This window comes from Hydra vulgaris, chromosome 15 (genome assembly GCF_038396675.1).
Source record: "Hydra vulgaris chromosome 15, alternate assembly HydraT2T_AEP".
Taxonomy (NCBI): domain Eukaryota; kingdom Metazoa; phylum Cnidaria; class Hydrozoa; order Anthoathecata; family Hydridae; genus Hydra; species Hydra vulgaris.
Genome location: NC_088934.1, coordinates 40,405,745 through 40,431,311, shown reverse-complemented (window position 1 = coordinate 40,431,311; position 25,567 = coordinate 40,405,745). Strand labels below are relative to the sequence as shown.

Below are 25,567 nucleotides of genomic sequence, written 5' to 3'. Positions count from 1 at the left end.
ATTACTCAATTTCACTTTCATTATTCAAACATTTTTAGCTATTTGTTTTGAATTAAACATATGCTCAAAAGTCTCTCTTTCAAAATCAGCGAATCAGATTGCGCATATCTCTGCCTGCTCTGAGCATGTATAGGGTTTCAAAATATGCTATCCGGTAATTCTTCTATTTAAGATTCAGATCTGATATCTAATACCTGAAGTGTCAGATTTTTGATATCTGAGGTGTGTATATTTTTTGATATCTGAGATTGTGTATATGCAAAATGGATATCTATTAAGAAATTAATAACAATAAAAAAATAATTTTTTTTTTTGTACCATTCTCATCTTTTCAAAGAAATTCTATTAAGCAACTAATGCTCATTAATCCAAATTCATGGACTTTTATCAGACAATGTAAAAATTATTTATGACACTAACTTATTTTATTAAAAACAGAAATAGATGCAATAAATAAATATATTCTAAGAAAATTAGAGAACATGTTAATATTCTTAGCTTTGAAGCAACAACAAAAAAAAAATATTTTGATATGAATAAAGAGTGCAAAAAGATTATAAAATGTTATAAAATAAAAAAACATAAATTCATAAACATGTGTTAGTTCCATCCATTACAAGCAACCACTATTAAGTTCTAATTTACGATTATTTTATATTATATTATAGTTCTGATTTACCATTATTTCATATTATACAATTAAGTTCATAATTTAAACACTATTAAATTCTAATTCACTCCCAAAAAGACAAGCAACCACTATTAAGTTGGGAATTACTAGTAAACAAAGAATAGAGTTAAAGAGAAAAAGAATAGAGGAAATGGTTGAAAGAAGACTTGAAAAGTTGTAGGTTATATGAGTCAAAATAAATATGAAGATGGGAGAGAGTTCCATAAGGTTAAAGTGCGGTAAAAAACACAAGATGATTAAAAGTTTTTAGAGCATGCAGAGACAGATACAGTAAAAGAATGTAACTTTGCTGAATAACGAGTTAAGCGAGAATGAGATTTGGTTGACGGAACTAGAGATGATAGCTCCTTTGAGCTGCCATCATCTTTATCATAAAGTTACATCTCTTTTTCTTTTCTACAAATACTATTAACAATGATAGTATTTGTAAAAAAGAGAAAGAGATGCAACTATATGTCAATGGGAGAGAGGCTCAGGCTTGACAAAAAGTAGGTCCAACTACGTTTACAATGTGTTTTTGGATCTTGTCTAAAAGAAAAGAGCATCATTAGAGGAATATTGTATTGGTACTGTTATAAGAAATTTAGTATTAAATTTATTGATAAAACAAAACTGAATAAGTTTTGATCATAGTTTCATCTGATAAGTTCTAATCAACTGACTACTTATAGTTGTTAGAAAATGAAAAAGAGATTTGAGAGAAATGAAAGAGAAATTTACATACATGTTTTAGCAAATGCGGGCTCAAAATAAATGATTTGTTTGAATCGCGTAACCACACTTAATAAAAAAACTGTATTTCATAAAATGGTTAGAATAAACATTGCTAAAATTGATATCAAAAGTAAAAAGAGGAAACAAAATTTTTTTTAAGAAACATTTTTTTTGTCAAAAAAAGCTGCTGCTTATGTTGAGCCAATAATGCTAAGTATATTTTAAGCTATAAGTTAACTCCAAGTTAACAACCAATATCAAAAAGCATCATAAAGAATACTGCTACAAAATAGTTACCTAGTTTAATTTTTACAGCATTTTTGACAGATGCTAAAGAAACTAATATAAAAATATACCAATCTTTGATAGGTAGAATAGCTTGAAAATCATCTGGTTCTGTAGAGCATCGATAAGCCAAGTTCTCACCATCATTTTGTCTCTCTTCTAGTGAAGCATGCTCCAGTGATTTTTTAGAAGCAATCTTGTATGCATAGCTGGCAGCAGCTTTATTCATGTCATTATCTAATTGAAGATTAGGTACACCATGGATTTTTCTCAGAATATTGTGTGTTTCTATTGCCCTGCGAGCCAATCTATATTCTATATATATAAAAAAAATAAAAACGCATCATGACCATCATCTTAAATAATAAATAAATGTTTTATTAAAAGCTAGCAAAAATGACACTATGTAATAATTTTTATTTTTTTTGTCCTTGGGATGAAAATGTGATTTCTTAACTGGTATTGCTAAAAACAAATAAAAAAATAGGGGTCTGTGGAAGCAAGTCATTAGATGTGTGAGGCCTATCAAACATACTTTGACACATCTGGCTATATTAGGAGCATTCTTTTTTGGTATGAGGACTACATTAGTGTCAAGATATTGCTGAGTACCTTGAAGTATAATGACTATTAATGGGTTCTTATTAAAGACTTCAAAATGGTCTCATTCCTCATGGGCCTTCAAGGTGGTTTCACAAATTTCCCTTGTGTCCTTTACTTATAAGACTACCATGACACTAAGGTGCATTATTACATAAAAGATGGCCGCATTGCACTGGGATCCACTGATAGAACCTCAGAAAAATGCTCACGCCACAATTGCACATCAAGTAAGGCCTCATTAAGAAAATTGCCACTATTCTTGACAATTCATATCTTTGCCGAGCGAAAGATTAAGAAGTTTCAAAAATATGAAAATTGTGATGAAAAAAATATGAAATAATGTTTGTCAAGACCTTAAACAGGACAAAGAGGGTGACTTAACACCCATGAGCAACTGGTGTTGTTCATGGATTACTGGGTATTCACAAAGTTGAAAACTTTGTCAAGGTGGTTAAAATTCTTATAAATAATTACCCCAAAATGGGATGCAAAAGGTCACTTAAAATCTATATCATTGACACTCATTTCAATAAATTCAAGGAAAAAATGGGAATTTAATCAGAGGAGCAAGGTGAGCGCTTTTATTAAGATATAATGGACTTAAAATGTTGTTATCAAAAACAGTATAAAGAAAACAAGATGGGAGACTAAATTTACTTTGTAAAAGTGATTTACAGTACACTTATAAATCTAGAAAATCTATTCATTTCTAAAGTATTTTGAGTGATTTTTTACTGTCTTTGTCACTTCAAAATACAATTGTTATTTCTTACTATATCAAATAAACAAAAATATGAAACTTATTTGGTTCTATATAAAAATAAATTTTCTTTGAGATGAGATTATAAAATCCTCAATGTTTTTTCCATCTTTATATGCATTAATTCTGACCTTGGAAAGGTGAACAGTGTTAAAAATGAAAAAATAAAAATAAAAGTGTTTTGCAAATAGTTCTGCCTTATCTTTAGAAGAGGAAATAAGTTGCATAAGAAATGGAATGTTAGACTTTAGTACCTAAACTACTTCAAATGTATGACCTTTAGTACCCAAACTTCTGAGATAATATACAAGATTTAGTAATATAAGAATAATGGACCTTAATATCAGACAATAATTTTTCAAAATTTCAATACTTAAAAAAAATAAGTTATAAAAAATAGCAATTATATAATTATAAGCAAATTTATAAAATGGTATAAGTATAAACAAATATAAACTAAAATAAAATTAAACAAAAAAAAAAAAGTTAAAAGATTAAAAACCTTCTGAAGCAATTATTTCAGGTTCAGAGGTAATAGCTTGCGTTTCAGCTGCAAAGGAATTTGGTAGTATTATGAGTCCAGGGGATGTAGGATGTATTTCAGGTTCTGAGGGTTTTGATTCATATTGGAGGGAAGACATATATTCTTTATCTGGAGTGTTAACATTACCATTTTCTATTGTGTTGTCCAGTAAATCATACGCAACCTGCAATGTGTTGCTTTTATCTTCACACATAACATCTGCATCAAAATCTCCAGTAATGACATTGGCTTGAAACTCACCTTCTTCGTTGCCTTTTGGAGTATACATAGCAACAACTACATTGCAATGTTCTCCATTCTAAATATATAATTATACTTTTGTTTTTTCTTCTTGAACAAAAAAAAAATTCTTAGTTTTACAAAAACTATACAATATTGAAAAATGAGGCAATTTTAGAACTTAAAAAGAAATGTGAAATATTCAACCTGAAACAGTAAATGTTATTTAAAAAAACTTCAAATGCTGCTCTTATTTCTTAAAATTAATATTGTTAAAATAGTATATTTTTAACAACTAAGTGTCATATATGATATATGTATATATTAGGGTGCATCAAACGTCCCTTGATTTCAAAAAAATATCTGACCCTATTCTTAAAATTTTCTATTGGTGTTCACAAGCAATAGATTTTGTGGGCCACCTCTAGACTGAGTTTTGCAACAAGACCCAAAATGCCAGATAAAAAGGTTTTATAAGTCATGTTGGGTCTCAAAAGAAGGTGGCCTGGTAATTGCTAATACATTTTGAAAAAATTTAACCGAATTGCTAGAGAGCATTAACAGATATATATATAATTCACCTCCCCAAGGACGAGAAGGCCACTACAGACAAGGAGGTTGCTTAATTTTGGTTATAACCCTCTCTCAACCCTATAACTCTGAAACACGAACCTTGACAAACAAGGCTGCTGCGCTGAGAAACAAGTTGAGCGCGGTACTACCAGGGACATGGTGGGGATTGAACTTTGAACTTCGGAAAACCTCAAAAAAAGAAGTTTTTTGAGAAAAAAATAATAAAAAATAATAAGTAATATATTAGTAATATAAAATAATAAAAATGTTTTTGTGATTTTTTATCATGATTCAAACATTTTAATTTTTATTAAAAACATAACAAACTATTTAAAAATCACTGGCTTTGCTACTTTTCTTCAGTTTTTGATCAACTTTTCTTTTAAATTTGAGTAGTTAAATTTGAATACTGTGCTCAAAATAATAGCCAGCCAACAATCAATGATTTCTTACTTTTGGAAAAAATGATCTCTAAACCAATTCTGGTTTATCACACAGCTAAAAATGATTTTGGAACTTTTATAGTAATAAATAAAAATACATCCAAAAAGCGGAAAGTTAAAATTATTAAATTAGCACAAAATTCATATGGAATAGCCAAAAATAACAAATGTTTTTTGACAAAAACAACAAAAATATCAAAAAGCAACTTGGTTTATTTAAATGACAACAGAAAGAAAAAAAGAAAAGAAAAAAGTCAAGCATAGCTATTACTAAATAAAGTAATTCAAATTAAAAGAAGCAAATAGAATGTTATAATAAAGTAGGATGAAAAATACATTAAAAAAATGGAAAACTTTATGATTCATTAAAAGCTTATTATTTAAAAATGTTTTTTTGACTTTTAAAATTTTTTCATTCAAAAATCTACAGTATTGGACAAAACATTTGCAACCAACATCGAACAATGCTAAAAAGTGTTCCTAATTTTACATGTCTTAAAAACGAAACAAACTATACTACCACAGCAAACAGTTCAGGACTCTGGAGTCATAGCATGCCATGCAATGAGCAATCAGCTGACGGGTGACAGCACACAGGCAGAATTTTGTTGACAAGTGCCATTTTGCAGCAGACAAAACAAATGCAACTTTTTTGCTTTGTTTCATTTTCTTAAGTCTGGTCCGTGTCAACATCACGGAAGTTTTTTAATAATTAAAGGAAGTATCCAGAAGTTTCCAGAAGCATGCAGAAGCTTCCAGAAGTTTCAAGAAGAAGCATCTGGAAGCATCCAGAAGTATCCAGAAACATTCAGAAGCATCCAGAAGCTTCCAGAAGCATCGAAAAGAAGCATCTAGAATCTTCCAGAACAGGTTCACACAGGTTCATTTTACTATATAAGAGACATGTAAATCAACATGTAATTCAGTCAGTATATGGAAGTCAATCAGTCAGTATTATCAAGACAGTTTATCGAAGTGAGTTTTATCAAAGTGTTTTATCGAAGAACATCAACACAAGAAGTGAAATACAACAAGTGTTTCATTACATCTATACAATCCACATCCAACCAAGACGTTGTGTTCCACAGAGCATTATTGTATCATCACAAGGTAAATGTAACACTGTAAGCCTTGAGAAGCGTGATTATTTATTTTTATTATTTTTATGACTTCAAGTGCAAAAATGGCTCCCGACAGTCTCGGATTGGAACTAAGAAAGAAAATTATTGGCGATTACGCAAGTGGAATATCACAAAAAAGCATTTGTGATAAATATCACGTGAAAAAATGGACCGTATCAAGACTATGTTCCAAATATCATTCTACGGGGAAGTTGGCAGCAGATAACAAAGGTGGAAGACCGCGTTCCACCACTTCTAGAGAGGATTCTATGATTGTCAGATCCGTCAAGAAGGATCCCTGGATATCATCATTCGAGATACAAAAGCAATTAGAGCTGCCTGTATCGGACCGAACAATCAGACGACGTGGTGTTGAAGCCGGATTGTTTTCTCAATGCCCTGCAAAGAAACCGCTGATTTCACTAAAAACCCAGAAGAAAAGACTCCTGTTTGCTACATCTCATATTGACTGGAATGTGCAGAATTGGCGAACTGTCCTGTTCAGTGATGAATCGAAGTTCAACATCATTGGAAGCGATGGCATTTGCCGTTAACGTCGACCGGCCGGAAAACGCCTCGATTTACGTTACTGCCATAAGACCGTGAAGCATGGTGGAGGCAATGTAATGGTCTGGGGGTTTTTTCTGCTAACGGTCTAGGTCCAATACATCGAAATGATGGAATAATGGACCGTTTCATGTATAAAAATATCATGAAAGATGTTATGTTACCTCATGCTGAATGGAATATGCCAATAAAATGGGTTTTTCAGCAAGACAACGATCCGAAACACACTGCAAAAGTAGACAACCACCTATTGGTGATGGATTGGCCGCCTCAATCTCCGGATCTCAACCCTATCGAGAACCTGTGGGAGATTGTCAACCACAGAATTAATCGTGAAGGTGTTCGTAATAAGGATCAACTGTTTGAACAAATCCAAAAGGCCTGGGCAGCGATTCCACAAAGTTTCATTGATCACCTGATCGAATCTTTGCCTCGAAGATGTAAGGCTGTGATCGACAACAAAGGATTCGCCACGAAATATTGATAGCAAAATACAACTTGGTCAACATTTTGTCGAGTTGCACTTGTTTTGTCCAGAAGGAAATCAACTTTTTTTAATACTTTTGATTAATTTATTAATTTTCGTGTACAAATAATGAACTTTGTGATGAATAAAACTTGAAGAACTTTGTCTCTAAACAGTTACATAGTTATTTCTCTAAATTGAAAAAATGCAGCACTTTTATATAAAGAAACTAAATTAGCATTATTTGGTTGCACTCGTTTTGTCCGATACTGTATATATTCATCCAGTTACTTTTGCATGTTACTGTATAAAATCTATATATGCTCTTGTCTAGTTACTTAAGCATGTTACTGCATAAAATGAGATATAAATGATCAAATTTATAAAATAACAGGAAAAATTGATGGCACACTATTGGTCAATGTGATAAAGCAATTAGGTGTACGCTCTTTTAGGCAGTTTGATAAGTATAGTAATTAATCAAGTGAAATACACCATGGCTACTAAAGATGAAAAAACACGTACATAGAAATAACAGTAATCTTTTTCTGGTGTTCTTTTATTGTGCCATACATTTGATGTGATTTACTAGATGTGGATAGATAGATATGGTTTACTAAGATGCTAGTTGTGTAACTGTGACTGAAAAAAAAAAAAAAATCTGGATAAGAGTTGATGAAAGTTTTTAGTCCTAGCAGTATAATTTTCATTATGATGATTATTTAAGCAGTTGTCTTAAGCCTTGGCAACCTGTGGCAACCAAGGACCTTATTACAAGTTGAAGAAAACTAGAAATAAAATTGAAGTAAAACTAAAATAAAGCCAAGTACAAATTGAAGAAAACTAAATTTTTTAAGTGAAAAGAAAATTTTTATTAAGCTATAAAAGCTATAAAATATTTATTTATATTTATATTTATTTATATCTATATATAATATCTATAAATAATATATAAACATATTTATTTCTATTGTTAGTTTTATTTTATATCACTTTTTGTTCAGATATGGAAACTAAACAATGATCAACAGTTTGATGTCGTTATAAGTTCTCAATTGTTCTAAAACAATTAAGAACTTATAACGACATTTATTTAGTTTCATTGATGGAATTTAAAATTTTAATCATTTACTAAAAGCCAAGAAGAAAATTAATAATTGGTTCAATTCAAAATAATTTAACTTAAAAATATCATTTTTAGGTTGGGAGGAGGAATTTAAGCACTCTTTTTACAGAAAAAGTGGATACTCGCATGCATCTTTCAAGTTACTACCTAATTTAAAAAATAAATATTAATTTTCATTTAAAAAAATAAAAGCTCATATATAAAACATATATAAAAAATCAATTGTTATTTTTTAAAGAATCCAAATCAATGGGTTTTGATGGACTTAATCAGAGAGTCCTAAAATTATGTGCAATTGCTTTCACTACACCTCTTATATAAGTTTACCATAAACCACTAAAAGAAAGCATTGTTCCAGACCTAATTATGGAAATTTTCAAGGGTCCAGAACCAAAATATTGAACTACTGTCCTGTCACACATACATCCGTACCCTGCTAAGTCCTCAAGAGCATCATAGACAATCAAAATATAAAGTTCTGCAATATGGTTTCATGAACAAAACAAGCTGCATCACAAATTTCCTAGAAACAAGAGATATCTTAACTGAAGGTGTTCATCAAGGTAATGCTATTGACATAATTTACAATGACTTTACTAAAGCCTTTGATAAGATATCACATCGTTTACTCAAAGCATACAACATTGGTGAGTCATTAATTGTATAAACTGTATAAACTCAAAGCATACAACATTGGTGAGTCATTAATTAATTGAATTACACAATGACTCACCAATAAACCACAGCGAATGGCAATTGATTACCATGAATCTGAATGGAAGAGAGTTACAAGGAGGGTACCACAAAGTTCAGTTCTTGGCCCACTAATGTTTGCCATCTTTATTAATGATCTCCTTAATAATATCACTAACCACATGAAAATATCCACTGATGATTGTAAAACTATGGGAGTTATCAAACTAAGCAAAGACACTGCTTTTATGCAAAATGGCATCAACAAAGCAGTAGACTGGTCAAAAAAATGGCTCTTGCTATTCAACACAGACAACTGTAAAGTGATACATTAGGATTGTCCAGGATATAGTATGAAGTGTCAAAACGTTGTGAAGTGAAGTTTTTCCCATTATACTATCAACACTATGTCAAAAAATAACTTTTACAGATATTGGATGTGATCCTGAGGTCCCTCAAGGCTTCTGAAGATGTTCCTCATTTTTTGCATAAATTGCATTTTTTTTTTTTTTTAATCAAATATTTTAATAATCAAAGAATCATTTCTAAAAAGTTTTGATTGGTTTTCAGTGGGTTTTAGTTGTATTATTTGAGTTTTGATACTGTTTAGTGAAAGAATAAATTTAATTTTATCAATGAATATATTGGAAAAATGTTGACTGAAGTAGTAAAAAGTGCGAAGTACTGAAGACAAAAAGTCTGAAGAAAAAAAGAGAACCCACATCGTCAAGGTACTTCTAGCTCACATAAAGGAGTTCCAAGCAGACCTGTGACAAGAAAGTTAACTGATTTCTGGTTAATTGGTCCTCCTTCAACACCAATTAATGGGGCCAAACTGCCAGATTGTAGGCAAATTATGAAATATGTCTTATTTCTGAGGAACGATCCAGAAAATATTAAAAATAAAGTGAAGAATAAGAATATTGCTTATGTTGTGGTTGATGCAGTCCTTGTTTTTTGGAATATGGCATGCATAAAAACTAAATACAGACAGAATTGCATGTTTGATGTTATGAAACTTTGGAATGAATGGCAGAGATTGATTAAATATAAAAGAAGAACAACTGACCCTGGTAGCAAGAGAGCAAGTTTTATTGAACGATTGGATTCTCTTTTTAACATTGGTGCACCTGACGCCATAGATTATGAAATCAAAAATTTTTTCAGAAAGAAAAAAACAAGATGATACCAACTTTTATTTGGACCAACAACAGCGCAGGTTGGATATTTTAAGAGAAGAACAGGTCGAAGGAGTTGCTGCTTTGCTAGAATTGATATATGATTCTGAGACACAATTAAATGAAGAAGATGACTGAACTGAAATTGATCATGATTTTGAAACAAATCTACAACAAGAAGCAACAAAAATAGATCAAGACGAATATGTAACTCTTAAGCTACCTAGGAAAACAATGCAATGTGACCAGATAACCAGTGCTGCTGATCGTCTCAAGTTGTCAGACAATCAAACGACAATGATTATATCAGCATTAATAAAAGCTGCTAGAGGTAATCTTGAAGATTTTTGAGATATCAAGATCTACAACTCGGAGAACAAGAGTGTTCAATTGTCAGAAGATTGCAGAAAGTGTCATGGAGAAAGTAAAACAGAACACTCCCTAATATGGTGCTTTGCATTAGAATGGTAAGCTTTTAAAAGATATGCTGGGAGACACATATAAACGACTTGCAATTCTTATTATTTTTGGAGCTCCCGAATACAAGGAAGGGAAATTATTAGGTGTACCTTCTCTAGCTATTTCTCAAGGAGCAACTCAAGCTGAAGCAACGCTTGATCTGATACAAGTTTGTGATCTGTCAGACAGAGTTGTAGCTCTAGTGTTTGATACAACAGCTAGCAATAGTGGTATACACAAAGAAGCTGCTAAGTTAATGGAAGCAAGTCTAGATAAAAAGTTACTCTACCTAGCTTGTATCATCACATTTTAGAACTTGTTGTTGGTGCTGTGTGGAAATTATTATTTGGTGACATTTTAGGCCTGGAAAACAAACTGTTTGCAAAATTTAAAGATGCACGGTCAAACTTGGATAAAGTTCAAGCAATACAAGTACTGGAAACTGAAAACGAATAGTTGTTAAACATAAAGTTGTCAAAGAAATTACAGACATGCTATCTTGCAAGGATTCAACAACTTTTCCAAGAGATAATTATCGTGAATCTGCTGAAAACACTTTGAAAATCTTGGGTGAAACTTCTCCATGTGGCACTCACTTTCTCAAACCAGGGGGGATGCATCAAGCTTGTTGGATGGCCAACAACATATATGTTGGAAAGATGTATATATTTTCCAAACAGATGCGGTATGATGATGACATGGTTACTGAACTCATGTGTATGAATAGTTTTTTGGCTCATTTCTACACTCCTGCATGGATGAAAACATCATGGGGAGTGGATACACCATATTTTTATTTCTTTAGAGCGGTTGTTATATTCAGCAACAAAATTAGGTAAGACAAAGAAAAAAAAAAGCAGCTTCAAGTCTACAATTAAATGAATGATTATCCTTTATTTTACTTTTTTTTTTAAAGAGGAAAAGCGAAAATATAAATTGCAATGTGTTTTTAAAATATATTTGTATAATTTTAATGTAGCAACAAGGGTTAAATTAAGCGATTGCAAAATGCAAAATCTGGATATATATCTGGTTTTCAAAATTTTAGTTTATGCAAAACTGTGTTCTTTGTTTTCGAGGGGCGAAATCAACTTAAATTTGTTAGCGAAAAAGTTATAAAAAAATAAAACAATAAACTTACGACTAAAAAAGTAATAACACTATTTTAGTGATATAACACTCTAGTAACACTCTAGTAACTGCATTATAAAAGTAATATCACTATAATAGTGTTATTGCTTTTATAATGCACTTTTATAATTCATTCTTTGTTAAAACAACATAAGTAATCCCAAATTTTAATTGAAGTAGAAAAGCATCTAGAAAAATAGATATTCAAATAATATTCAAAGCTTAAGTAACTTCATAAAAACATTATGTATAAAAAGTTCAGCATTATGAAAAATATTACTAACGGTCCATAAAAATGCGCCTTAATTTTAAAACCAACCAATAAAAATTTTTTATTGATTGGTTTTAAAATTGACGCGCGTTTTTACGGACTATTAGTCACGTTTTTCAAAATGCTAAAGTTTTTATAAAGTTGTTTAAGTTATTTGTAAAAGTTCCTGAAATTTTTAATAATATTTGACATCCGCTTTATTTTTTCTAGATGCTTTTCTACTTTAGGTAATGTTTGGAATTAATAATGTTGTTTGAACAAAGAACGAAGTTTAAAAGTAATAAATGCTTTATAAAAGTAATAACACTATTATAGTTTTATTACTTGCACTTAGTGACTTGAGTGTTATTACTTTTGTAGTTGTAAGTTTATTGTTTTGTTTTTTATAACTTTCTTGCTAACAAACTTATAATAATTTGCTCCTTGAAAACAAAATACACAGCTTTGCATAAACTAAAATTTTAAAGACCAGATATTTTTCCAGAGTTTGCAAATCGTGATTGCTTAATTCAACCCTTGATATATACTTGTTACATTAAAATTATACAAATATATTACAAACAGATGACAATTTATATTTTTGCTTTCCTCTTTAAAAAAAAACAAATAAAAAATTAGAAAATCATCCTTTTTAATGTTTTTTTTTGTTGCTTTGACTTACCGAACTTTATTGCTGAAAATAATAGCCACTATGAAGAAACAAAAACAAAAACAGTACACAAACTATATAAATTATTGTTATTATTATTTTTGTTTATTTAAGTTTATTTTAATTTCTTATTTTGTTATTTTGCTTTCTTTTTTTTTTAAACTTTTTTCAGCAATGCATATAATAAAACTTGCAAACAGACATGACCAAGTTGTCTAAATTAAAATACTCATGCCTGGACATACAAGATGAAAAACTGCATGCATTTCCTGGGAAGACTTGAGAGAAGTTGTGCTGTTTACTTTATCCAGTAAACATTCTTTGATGACTCATGCACTAAAGAAAGAAAAGGCAGATCAATTGCTTTTGAGTCCAATGCCAGAAAACTCATGCCTTGGTAAACCAGTATTCAAAAAAATTGGTAGTGAAACAACATTGACAAGTTTGATTAGGTCTGAATCTCATTCGTTGTTCCACATTTTAAAAGTGAGCACTGGTTGGATTTCCAAACCAGTGGAGCAGTGGAATTTAGACCAGACTTTTAGAGTTGCAGAACAACTTGTTTGTCCAGTTAAAATTATCAACAATGCAGCGTTGTTGCAGCATGGTTGTTGCAGGGTGTCGAGCAGCATAGAAAGTTATATTCCAGTTTTGATAAAAAGACACTAAATTTGTGAAACTGTAGTGTAATACTAAGTACTATATGAGTGTGTTGAGTATAAGAGATCAAACACTTTTCAAGTAAATTACTAATTTTTCAAGTAAAGACCGTAAAGCCCTTTACTTTTTGTTATATATGGTCACAAAATTGACTAAAACATTATATTTTTTTCAAGCTAAAATGTTAAATGTAACATTAACTTATTATTATTTTTTTTTGTAAATCTGATTACCTTTATATTAAACATGATTTTGTTTAAATTGTGCTATTATATTTAAAGAATCATAACATTTTATAATGTAAAAGGTTTTATTTTTTGCTTGAAAAATGGGGTTCAAATTCAGAGGCCTTGAGGGACCTCAGGATCACTTATCAAAAATCTGTAAAAATTATTTTCAGACATGGTATTGATAGTATAATGGGAAAACTTCACTTCATGACATTTTGACAATTCATACTAATCCTGGACAACACTAGTGTTGCATGTAGACAAAAAAGAAACAAATCTGCACACAACTACATAATAGAAAAGAAGATAATACATACCATCAATTACAAATCACAACCACTGAATGTGACCTTGGTGTGGTTGTTGCAGGCAACCTCAAAGTCAAACAATAGTTTGATTTCAGCATCAAGTGAACATAATGCTCGGAAAGCTCAAAAAGTTTTTTAGAAACAGAGTTATGATACTTTGAAAAGTGCTCTATACTACTTGTGTTACACCACACCTAGAATTGGCTTTCTAAGCACCACTTTATCTCAAACGAGACATAAAAAGACTAAAAAAAATCCAATACAGAACAACTAAAGAAACTACTGAGCTTTCTAACCACTCCGAAAAAACAAAAAGAAAAGTGGAGATCTTATACAACAGTATAAAATAATATATGGTTTTGAAAAAGTTGACTTCTTCACTCCACAAATAAAAGTGGCTGCTACTTCACACTACAATTTTTAATGCTGAGTGCTGAATGATTCCATTATTTCACAAACCGAATTGTAAATGATTGGAATTCTTTACAGTTCGCAACTGTAAATACATTGTCAACAAATACTTTCTTGAACATTCTTACAAGAAAAGCATAAAAGCATTAGTCAAACAACATAAATAGTCAACCGGAACATCCGAGTATCAGCATAGATGTGCCTGGTGCCGTAATTCTTCATTCATTTCAAAACTAAAACAATTTAAATTTTTTCAAAAATTTAATTTTTGAAAACATTGTAACGTTTTTGACATAATGTAGTTAAAGAAATTAGTTACTAAATATAGATACTTACAAACTTATTTAGTTAAACAATAGAGTGCATTTACTTATAACTTTTATTAATCTAATTACACAGTGATTATTACAAATACGTATGTTTAAAATAAGTATATATATATATATATACATATACATATATATATATATATATATATATATATTATATATATATATATATATATATATATATATATATATATATATATATATATATATATATATATATATATATATATATATATATATATATATATATATATATATATATACGATGGTGATCTTAATCTTTTTAAGGTCGGCAACAAAAATTGGATGTAAAGGTCTTACTATAAAACATCGAAATGAGGTCGGCAATTTTTTGCTGACCTCAAACACTTTAAGGCTGGCAGTTAGGTCGACATTGCTGAATGCTGACCCTAATTCAGAGTGTTATATATATATACATATATATATGATGGTGATATATATATATATATGATGGTGATATATATATATATATATATATATATATATATATATATATATATATATATATATATATATATATATAAATATATATATATATATATAATATATATATATATATATATATATATATATATATATATGATATATGATGATATGATGGTGCAGAAGTATGTGAACTGGTGGGAATTTTTATGTTGCACCAACTATATCAATATTACAACGGTAAAGAATTAGGTTTATATCGGGACGACGGTCTAGCTATTTTTAAAAATCGTAGCGGCCAGCAAATGGAAAAAATAAAGAAGCATTTTGTAAATATTTTTAAAAGCAATGGTCTCCATTTATCTATCAGTTGTAATGTCAAAATCGTCAACTACCTGGACTTAACACTAAATCTTAGCAACAGTTCCTTTCAACCTTACTCAAAACCAGATCACATTCTTAATTATATTCACTCCGACTCTAACCACCCTCCGTGCATATTAAAAAGTCTACCGCGAACAATTGAACTTAGATTGTCTACTGCATCTTCAAGCAAAGAAATTTTTGAAAAAGCTGTTTCTCCCTATCAGGATGCATTGTTAAAATTGGGTTTCTCATCCAAGCTCAAATATCAGTCAGATACAAAACCCATTCAAAACAAATATCACAAACGGAACATTATTCAGTATAATGTTCCGTTTAGTATATAGTAAAAATGTTACAACAAAGATAGGTTATGGTTTTTTAAAAATAATTGATGCAAGCTTTCCTGTTGGCAGGCCTTGTTAAGAAGCGTTACGCAGCTCGCATTTTGCTTGCGAAAAGGCGATTTGCCTACGCGCTCAGCAGTTTTGCGCTACGCAAAAACTTATATCTTTTAGAATATTTAAATTATCTTTTGATTATCGTTAACGTGACGTTTATTCAGAAGAAATAAAGTCGTAAGTAAAAGCATTTAACCGCAATTGTAAACTAATAGATTTTTTTTGTTAAAGAAACAGTTTGTTTCATTTTTTTTTTATTAAAAATTAGTTAAAAAAAATAAAGTGTTTTAAATACATAAATTCCTTTTAAATATAAAAATTATTTTTAGTCATAATAGTTTAAAAAATACACGATTTATTTTGATGTAAAAATTTTATTAATAACATATTTTGTTTATTGTTAATTCAATAACGTAAAGTTTTAATGACGTTCATTTAATTTATGAAAGTAAATTATGATCACGAATATGTTATCGGTAATTGATAAATTACAAAAAAAAACTCTATTGTTTAAAAACATTATTAAAAAGAGTTCACAAATTAAATAAGAAAAAATTTATTAACAATTGATAAAATAACCAAAAACCAAATGTAAAATCATAAGAAAATAAACAAATATTTTCGTTTCATGAAAAAAATATTTTTTTCAAAATAAAATTTAGTTTATATTTGAAAAAAATAATAAAAATGATTTTTTTAACTTTGATTTTATTTGTAACTTTTGTTTTAGTGAGAAAAAAAAAACTTTTTGTATGATTTTTAACGCGTTAATAAAATAACTTTAATAACAATGCGGTACTTGTAAAGACGCTAGTGACGCAATATAACTTCTAACGATGCAAAATATATTTGCTGAGTTGAGTTACTTAAAAATGCGTTATGAAATCTCGTAACAAGGCCTGTGTTGGTCATTTATTACATATGATTTTTAACAGAAACACCATTAAAATTAGCTACTTGTGTATGCTAAACGTTAAGTAAGTTATCAATTCGCATAATCAAAATATTTTATACAATCATAAAAAACAGCAACAAAAACCTGCAACTGCATCAATAAATCTACCTGCATTATGAACAACCAGTGTCTAAGTAAGAATGTTGTATATCAAGCTATTGTTTCATCCAATAAACCAGATTACACAGAAAAAGTTTATATTGGTATTAGTGAGACCCCTTTCAAGTTGAGGTATGCAAACCATTTAAAATCTTTTAATTTAATTAAGTACAGAAATGATAGGGAATTATCTAAAGAAATTTGGAAACTTAAAAAAGAAAACTTTTTGTTTTTACTAAGTGGAAAATTATCAAGCGCTCCCAAACATATAATCCTTCGTCCAAAATTTGCAACCTTTGTCTTAAAGTTTATATTTTCATGCATACAGAGGAAAATCTGTTAAACAAAAGGAACAAGTTGGTTTCAAATTGCAGACATAAAAATAAATTCCTACTTTCATTTTATGATACTGGTGATTAGCTGATTTGTATATAATTTTTTTTTATTTTAACCGTTTTCTTGTTTTGTCTCCATAGAAATGTCAGATGTCGCTCCACTGTATTTTGTAATTTTATTAATGTTTTTTTGTTTGTTTTTGATATAATACATGGCTGATGATTGCCGTATAGACATGAAACTTATAGTTCCATGAAAAGTTGTTTTTTCTCTATGTAAATTAATATATATATTTACCGCTCTATTTAGAAAATTGTTTACTTTCTTTATTATTGAGCACTTTTAACCAAAATAGAGTTTTGTATTATTATTGTAAAACTTTAAACATCAATCGATATATATATATATATATATATATATATATATATATATATATATATATATATATATATATATATATATATATATATATATATATACACACACACACACACACATATATATATATATATATATATATATATATATATATATATATATATATATATATATATATATATATATATATATATATATATATACACATATATATATAGGGTGTTAACCAGAAATATATTTTTTACTGCGTTTTTGCAATATTGGGAAAATTTATTATTGTTCAACAAAATATTGGAATTTTAATTGAAAGTGTCCTATTACTTCAAGAAAAAAAAAAAAAAGGTCATTCAATTTTGGAAATTTTTCTTAACTTTTCCAAGGCGTTTGATACTGTGCCACATCAATGTCTTATGCACAAACTAGAAGCATTGGTATCACTGGGAAACTGCTTCGCTGGATTAGTGACTTCCTTACTAATCGAAAGCAGAAAGTTATTCTCAGCAAGTGCGAGTCCAGCTGGGCAGACATAACTAGTGGTGTACCACAAGGCAGTGTCTTGGGTCCACTTTTGTTCATCTTTTATATAAAGGATTTACCCTAGGTATCAATTACTTCCCTTAAAAATTGTATGTGGATAACTGAAAAATTAAAGATGCTTCAGATTCAGACAAGCTACAGATTTAAATGCTATTACAGAATGGTCTGAAAAATAGTACATGAAGCTGAACCACAAAAAATGCAAATTCTTGCGTATGGGTAAAAAAAAGCTCTAAAAAGGTTACTACATGTTTGATGCTGCAACTTTAACAGGTAGTAGTAATAATATCGAAAACAGCCAAACTGTAAGCTCAAAAAGGGACTTTCAAGAATAATATTGAAATAAAGAATAAAACCGAAATTGTTAAAAAATGAATTGTATCTAAAATTCGAAGAACAGAACAAAATTAATATAGCTCAAAAGGAAATAAGTTTAAAAAGGGCCTTTTCTGATTAATATTGAAATAGAGAATAAACTAAAAAAAATTTTTTTAATTGATAGACTGCCTGCTCAAACAGAACCCTCAGTTAATGTAGCAGCAGCACTCCTTGCATGTTCTACCTATTTGTCAGTTGATGTAGCAACACTCCTCCCATGTTCTACCTCTTTGCTTGTTTTTTGATATTATTCGTAAATCGAAATTTCAATAATAATCCGTATAGGCATTTTCAACATTATTCCTTCTAAATGAATTTCGATTTTTTTTTTTCTTTCGAATTATTTCCTTAAAATTAATTTTTGATATTATTCCCAAAAAAAAGTTTCGATCAAAAAAATTTTGATATTAATTTGTTTTTCAATCATTTTAGAGCAGTTGAAAAATTCATTTATCAGTAGAAACAACAAACTATGGAAGAAATTATACAGTTTATATCAGTCTGCATTTAGAACTTGCAACTCCAGTATGTAATAATTCAAAATCAGCAGTAAAACGCATTGAGCATATCCAGAAAAAAGCTACAAAAGTAAAAAAATAATTCCGCTATATAGAATGCTTGCACCTTCTTAATTTAGACACTTTAACAGTCAGAAGAACACATTTTTGATTGCATTCAACATTTTAAAATTGAAAACAAAATTGATAAAATAAAATTGAGTTAACTGGCATGTTGAATCATTGACAGCAAAACCTAAGTACAGTCACCATAAATGCTTTTAATTGTGAAATACATCACAACTTTTTCACTATCAGATTAGCAAATCCTTGGAACAATCTTTCCAATAATGTTCTTCTACAAACTGCCACAAATTTTTTTAGAATCCATTAAAATAGGTTTTTAAATAAAACAACTTTACTATTACATAAAATGTACAATTACATTGCGAATAGCAGGGCGGGCTTGTATTCATGCTCTGCTCCAGGAGTTATCTCCTTTCAGTAAAATGTATACTATACTAATATATATATATTGTATTATTTATGTATGTATGTATGTATGTATGTATGTATGTATGTATGTATGTATGTATGTATGTATGTATGAATGTATGTATATATATACAACCCTTGGAATTAGGAAAAATGAGGTCGGCAATAATTTGCCAACCTTAATCTTTTTGAGGTCGGCGAAAATTATTTTATACAAAGGTCTAACAATAAAACGTAGAAATGAGGTCGGCAATTTTTTGCCGACCTCAAATACTTTCAGGTCGGCAGTTAGGTCGGCATTGCCGAATGCTGACCCTAATTCCGAAGGTTGATATATATATAACTTTCAAAAAGAAAAACTAAAAAATATATTTATTTATTTACTGATATAAATTGTTCATGTCCCATGCCTAATTTTGTTGTACCTTTCCATACAACTTGTGTGCCAGAGCTCATAACCATTGTATCAAAAGCCTTATTTTGACAGAATGCATCACTCCACCTAAATAATTTTAATAAATTTGCATTAAATAACTATGTATTTTTATATTGCATAAAAAATGTACTAAATTCACAAGAGTGAATAGATTAAACCTTTTGCTATACAATGACAAAATTCAAAAAACCATTTAAATATTTGAGATTAAAAGACAACCAAAAAAAAAATTTGAAAAAACAATATTTGAGATTAAAAGACAAAAATAATACTGAATTTAAATTAAATTCTTAAAATAAAAAAATAACAACAAAAATAAATAAACACATTAAACAAGAGAATTATTAAATAAAAAAATATATAACACGTATTGTTTTAAATAAATACAAAAATAAGAAATGTTTAGAAAATAACTTTAAAAAACTTTTAATTTAAAATCAAAAAAATTTATTATTGACTAGCTTTTGAAAAATTTTACAACCTAATTCTGTTTGCAAGTAAATTTTACAACCTAATTCTGTTTATAAAAAAAACTCTAAACAAGACTGCAATCAACCACTTTTTATGTTAAAGTTTGAGACTAAGTACAGACAGCAAAGAAGAGAGTTTAAGACCACAAAAAGTAATGTAAACTTTATGAGTAAGGAAAATATTAAGTAGAAAATTCCATAACATTTATGTGAGAGAAAAAAATTATATGAAATTTTGTTTTTGAGTATTAAAGAACAACTTTATAGAAAAAAATAAAACATGCACCCTAGCTGAATGATGAGTATTGCATGTTAGTAAGCATGATGTAGTTTTGGTTAATGAATAAAAGATAATAGCTAACTTGAGCTGTGGTGATTGCAGAATAAGAGCCAGCCTATATATGACAACAGTATTTCATACAAGGACAAAGGGTAGAGATTTATAGAAAATGAATCATAACATTAATAATTGATCTCCACACTTAAAATGGTAGAAAATTTATCTCTTTATTCAAAATGGCAGAAAAATTATTTGTTCACTTATAATGACAGAAAATATATCTTTACACTAAAAATGGCAGAAAACTTTGAACTGTGAAATAAATACTCAACTTACACAAAATATGCACACACAAAAAAATCCAAAAAGTATATCAGCTTAAATAAAGTATATCTAACTAAATTAAACAACTTATTCAATAGATTTGAATAGCATTTGAAATTTATGTGATGTTATAGTTTGGTACTAAAAACTTGTTTCTAACTTACCTAATAAAAACTTGTTTCTAACTTACCAAATAAAAACTTGCTTCTAACTTACCAAATAAAAACTTGTTCCTAACTTACCAGCTAAAAACTGCTTCTTCAGCCGATAATGTTTTTGGACTAGAGAAACATTTTTTCATGATATTAAACCCAAAGTCAAGTGATATTGTATCCTTCTTTTTGCTGGTTTCTGATATCTCATTAGCTACTGAACGAGCTAGTTCAAATGCTTTCTGGGATAACGTTTGATCTAATTGTAAGAAGGGAACCCAGTGAAGTCGCCGAAGAGCATTGTGGATTCTTAATCCCTCATTGTTAAAACTTTCTAAAATTTAAAATACTTTTCTTTAGATAAAATAAAGAAATAGTAATTAAGAATCCCAAAATAAATTTATATCTTTATAAAAAATATAAATCAAAAAATATTGAATATCTGGTAAACAAAAATGTTACAGCAGAAAAGTAAAAAAAAAATAATAAAAAAATTGTTTTACTATTATTGTTCTACAAACAGTAAAAATACTGATTTTTTTTTTTATTATTATGTAAAAATGGCTTCCAACGACAATACTTTTGTTATATACAAAAAAATGTTTATATAATTTTGTATTGTATGTAAATCCAATCATCAGGTAAAAAATTTGAGTTTTTTATTCTTGTACATAAATATTTCTCAATGAGAAAAAATCAGATTTTTTACCTGATGATTGCATTTAGCATGAAACTTATAGTTGTAAAAAATATGTAGTTTTATTTATAAAAAAATTATATAAATACAGCTCTGTTTAAACTTAATTTATTTTAATTTACTTGAATTCATCGAGCACTCTCCTGAAGATATATGCAAACCAAAATACATAAAATAAAAAAATTAAAAATTCTTGTGCAAACTACCTCAAATAAAAAAGACAAAGTTTGAGTTTCAGATTTACTTTTTTTGATTACAAAACATGGTTGTTCATATTTTTTGCATAACACTGATTTTTTTGTAGTGCTTGAGATTATATTTTAACTATACAAATGCCTAACAACTTTTCAACTTTATAATATGAGCTATTTTATGTTTTTGGTAAAGCAGAATTTCAGTATTATAAATGTGAATATAAATATAGCATATTTATAAAACAAAGTTATAATAGAATTAGTAATAAAAATTTTCTTTTTGCCTTTTTAAATACAGATATGCAGAGCAGAGTGATTTTTTTTCCTAAAAATGTTTTGTGTAAAGTACTGTGTAATATCACAATAGCATTAATAAAGTATGGTCAAGTTCGCAAAGTTGTTTATAAAAGAAATGCATTATTGCCGTATTTCAGATTAAAAACGCAGAAAAAGTCATTTTCGAAATAAACCAATAATTGCATAACAAACTGCAATGCTTTTTTAAAGACACGGTTATTGCTAAAAAGAAACTTAAAAAGACCGATTGAAATGCAAATATTTTTAATTGGATTGGACTAACTAATTAGTTTCTTAAATGAAAAATCAGTTTCTTATAAAAATGTCTTTATGAAAAAATAACTTGATAATTATCAAGTTATTGCAGATTATTTTAATGATCTGTCATAAATCTCTTTTTAAGTCAATGCTATGTCTTCCTATTAAAGCTACTTTATAACTTTACTTACCTACTTAAAGTTCAGTTTTTAATATTAAACATTTTCAAAAACACATTAAAAAAAGTAAAACATTCTTTTTAAATGTTATAACAGCTTTATTTTGCTTAAACTCATATATATATATATATATATCTATATATATATATATATATATATATATATATATATATATATATATATATATATATATATATATATATATATATATATATATATATATATATATATATATATATATATATATATATATATATATATATATATATATATATATATATATATATATATATATATATATATATATATATATATATATGTATATATATATATATATATATATCTATATATCTATATATATATATATATATCTATATATATATATATATATATATATATATATATATATATATATATATATATCAACTTGTTTCTCCGCGCAGCGGCCTTGTTTGTCAAGGTTCGTGTTTCGGAGTTATATATTTGAGAGAGGGTTATAAACACTATTAAGTAGCCTCCTCATCTGTAGTGGCCTTCTTGGCCTTGATGAGGTGAATAACAAAAAAAAAAAAAAAAAAAAAAAAATATATATATATATATATATATATATGTATATATATATATATATATATATATATATATATACATATATATATATATATATATACATGTAATATAATATAAAATTATTATATTATTATTGCATAATACTTTTTATATTATGTAATAAATTAAATATTTTATATATTGATTATGATAAATTATATAAATTTGTCTCAATTTGAGTAAAATAAAAAAATATAATGCTCAATTAAATGTTCTGCGAAAAAAAATTGTAAATAAACACTATTATTGTGAAATCTGTAATCATTATAATAATTCTTAAACTTCCTGCTTTCTATTAGAGTAAAAAAATATTTTTTATTAGCATTAAATACTTTTATAGTTCTTTGTTAAATTTTTTATCAAATAAATAAAGTTCTAATAAATAAACAGATAGCTAGTGTGAAAACATGAAAAAAATGTTTTCACACTAGCTTTCTGTTTATTTATAAAAAAATGTCTCAGGAATTTTTTTAACGCGCTCAAAAGCAATTGTTATGTATATCTTACTCCTGTAACATTATAAACTTATAAACTTATAATTATTAACTTATATATATTTTATATTTTTTTACTTATAATTATTGAAAAAACAACAGAAAATTGTAACTGCAAAAAAAAAAAAAAAAAAATTAGTTTTCCAATGTGTGAAAAATGTTTATCAAAAAAAGTGGTATATAAATGTATTGATTCCTCTAAAAATGTACCTGGTAAGCAGTATATTGGCTTAATACACATACACACATCTATATATATAAAGAAAAAATTGCATACTTAAACCATTCTCAAGTATAGAGTTTTGTAATTCAGTTTTTGTTGGAAATTGCATCTTTTGAAAATCTTCTAAAATTTTAGATGGACATTTATCTCCTGGGTTATTTGGAGATTCAGTAGGTATTAATTGATTATTAAGAGAGCTGTTGGATAAACCATTCCCATTTATTTGAGGATTTTTAAGCTCATCTCCAATATTTGATGAGTTTTGAGGATAAATAGGACCATTCCAAGGAGACAATTCATCACTAACTGGTGTAGGATTTTGAAATGGCATATTGATACCCTGTGATTTTGGTTCCTCTAATATATCTGGTGTTTTTGTTTCTAAAATAAAATTTATTATTATCACCATTAAAGCAAAATTGTTTTCATGATATTAATAAATTAATGACCACTTCAGTTACCAAACTTATAAGGTTCTTCAACATCAATAGAAAAGTTGGCTGGTTCCTTGTTGTTTGATTGACTATTGTTATCATTTTTACCAGTCAATGGATTTTGAGGATCAATATTATTAAGAGATATTTCATCACTAGTTGGTGAAGAGCTTTGTAATGGTATACTATTGATTTGAATTGGTTCATTAACTATGTATGGTGTTTTGGTTGCTATAAAAAAAATATACATGATATACATGCATAAAATAAAGTTAATGACATTAAAAAATTTTTTTTAAAAACATACCTTAAATAATTTATCATAGTTAATAAAGTTAATTACAACAATTTATAACTATTAAGGCAGTTAAATAATAGAACAAAACGTTAGGTTGCCTTACTTAATCAATAACCATATCACATTAATCATTACATTGCACAATTTTTTGAACATTACTAATTGTTTTCAACAACTTTTTTGAACATTACTAATTGTTTTTAACAAGGCAAGTACAAGACAAAGTACAAAGACATTGTAAAATTTGATGTTTAAACAATTAAAATATTACAAGCAATTATTTTTACTTATTGGTGTAAAAGGTTCTTGGTCATCTATAGAAAAGTTAAATGGTTGCTTGTTGTTTGATTCATTTGAGTTATCCAGAGGAAATTCCAAAGGAGACTCTAAATATAAATTAAAAAGGGTGAAAAGTAAATGGAAAAAATAAACTAATATTGAAATTACTTTATATAACACATAACATACATAACACAAATGTAATCATTTACTTTGATTTATTCATATACTGTCACTAATAATGAAAATATTAACATGAAAAATTATGTTGTTACAAATATCATTACAAAAAGAACATTCTGTTGCCATTTGTCATTCTGTTGTAAGTGAAAATAAATTTTGATGACAAATTTGACTATTATAATTTTAGATTTTAAAAATGTTATATTTTATATTCCCTAGGTTTTGGCAAGGTTATTCCCTATACTCTCTAGATGAAAACTTGCATTATTTATTCTAATAAAGAAGGAAATATTTTATTCTTAAAAAGTAGGAAATATGTAAATTTGAATCAATGAAGTTTTTACTATTTTCAACCTTGTGTGTTTAACAATACAATTCTTGTATATAAATTTCTGTATGTAAAAGTTATATCACAATACAGGTTTTTTTTTATGGCTTTCAGTATTTTA

The 25,567-nt window shown here is 27.9% G+C and overlaps 1 protein-coding gene across 4 annotated transcripts in view; it reads right to left on the bottom strand.

Moving 5' to 3' along the window:
• LOC136073695 (uncharacterized) overlaps positions 1 to 25,567 on the bottom strand; it is an 88,180-nt gene that overhangs the window by 11,396 nt on the left and 51,217 nt on the right. For all 4 annotated transcript variants that reach the window (XM_065820375.1, XM_065820376.1, XM_065820378.1 and 1 more), the window contains 7 exons: positions 24,944 to 25,042; positions 24,386 to 24,589; positions 23,979 to 24,305; positions 21,067 to 21,310; positions 19,699 to 19,816; positions 3,556 to 3,895; positions 1,762 to 2,005 (listed from right to left, as the gene is read on the bottom strand). In XM_065820375.1, the coding sequence (XP_065676447.1) occupies positions 1,762 to 2,005; positions 3,556 to 3,895; positions 19,699 to 19,816; positions 21,067 to 21,310; positions 23,979 to 24,305; positions 24,386 to 24,589; positions 24,944 to 25,042 (1,576 nt within the window). The remainder of the gene's footprint in view (positions 1 to 1,761; positions 2,006 to 3,555; positions 3,896 to 19,698; positions 19,817 to 21,066; positions 21,311 to 23,978; positions 24,306 to 24,385; positions 24,590 to 24,943; positions 25,043 to 25,567) is intronic.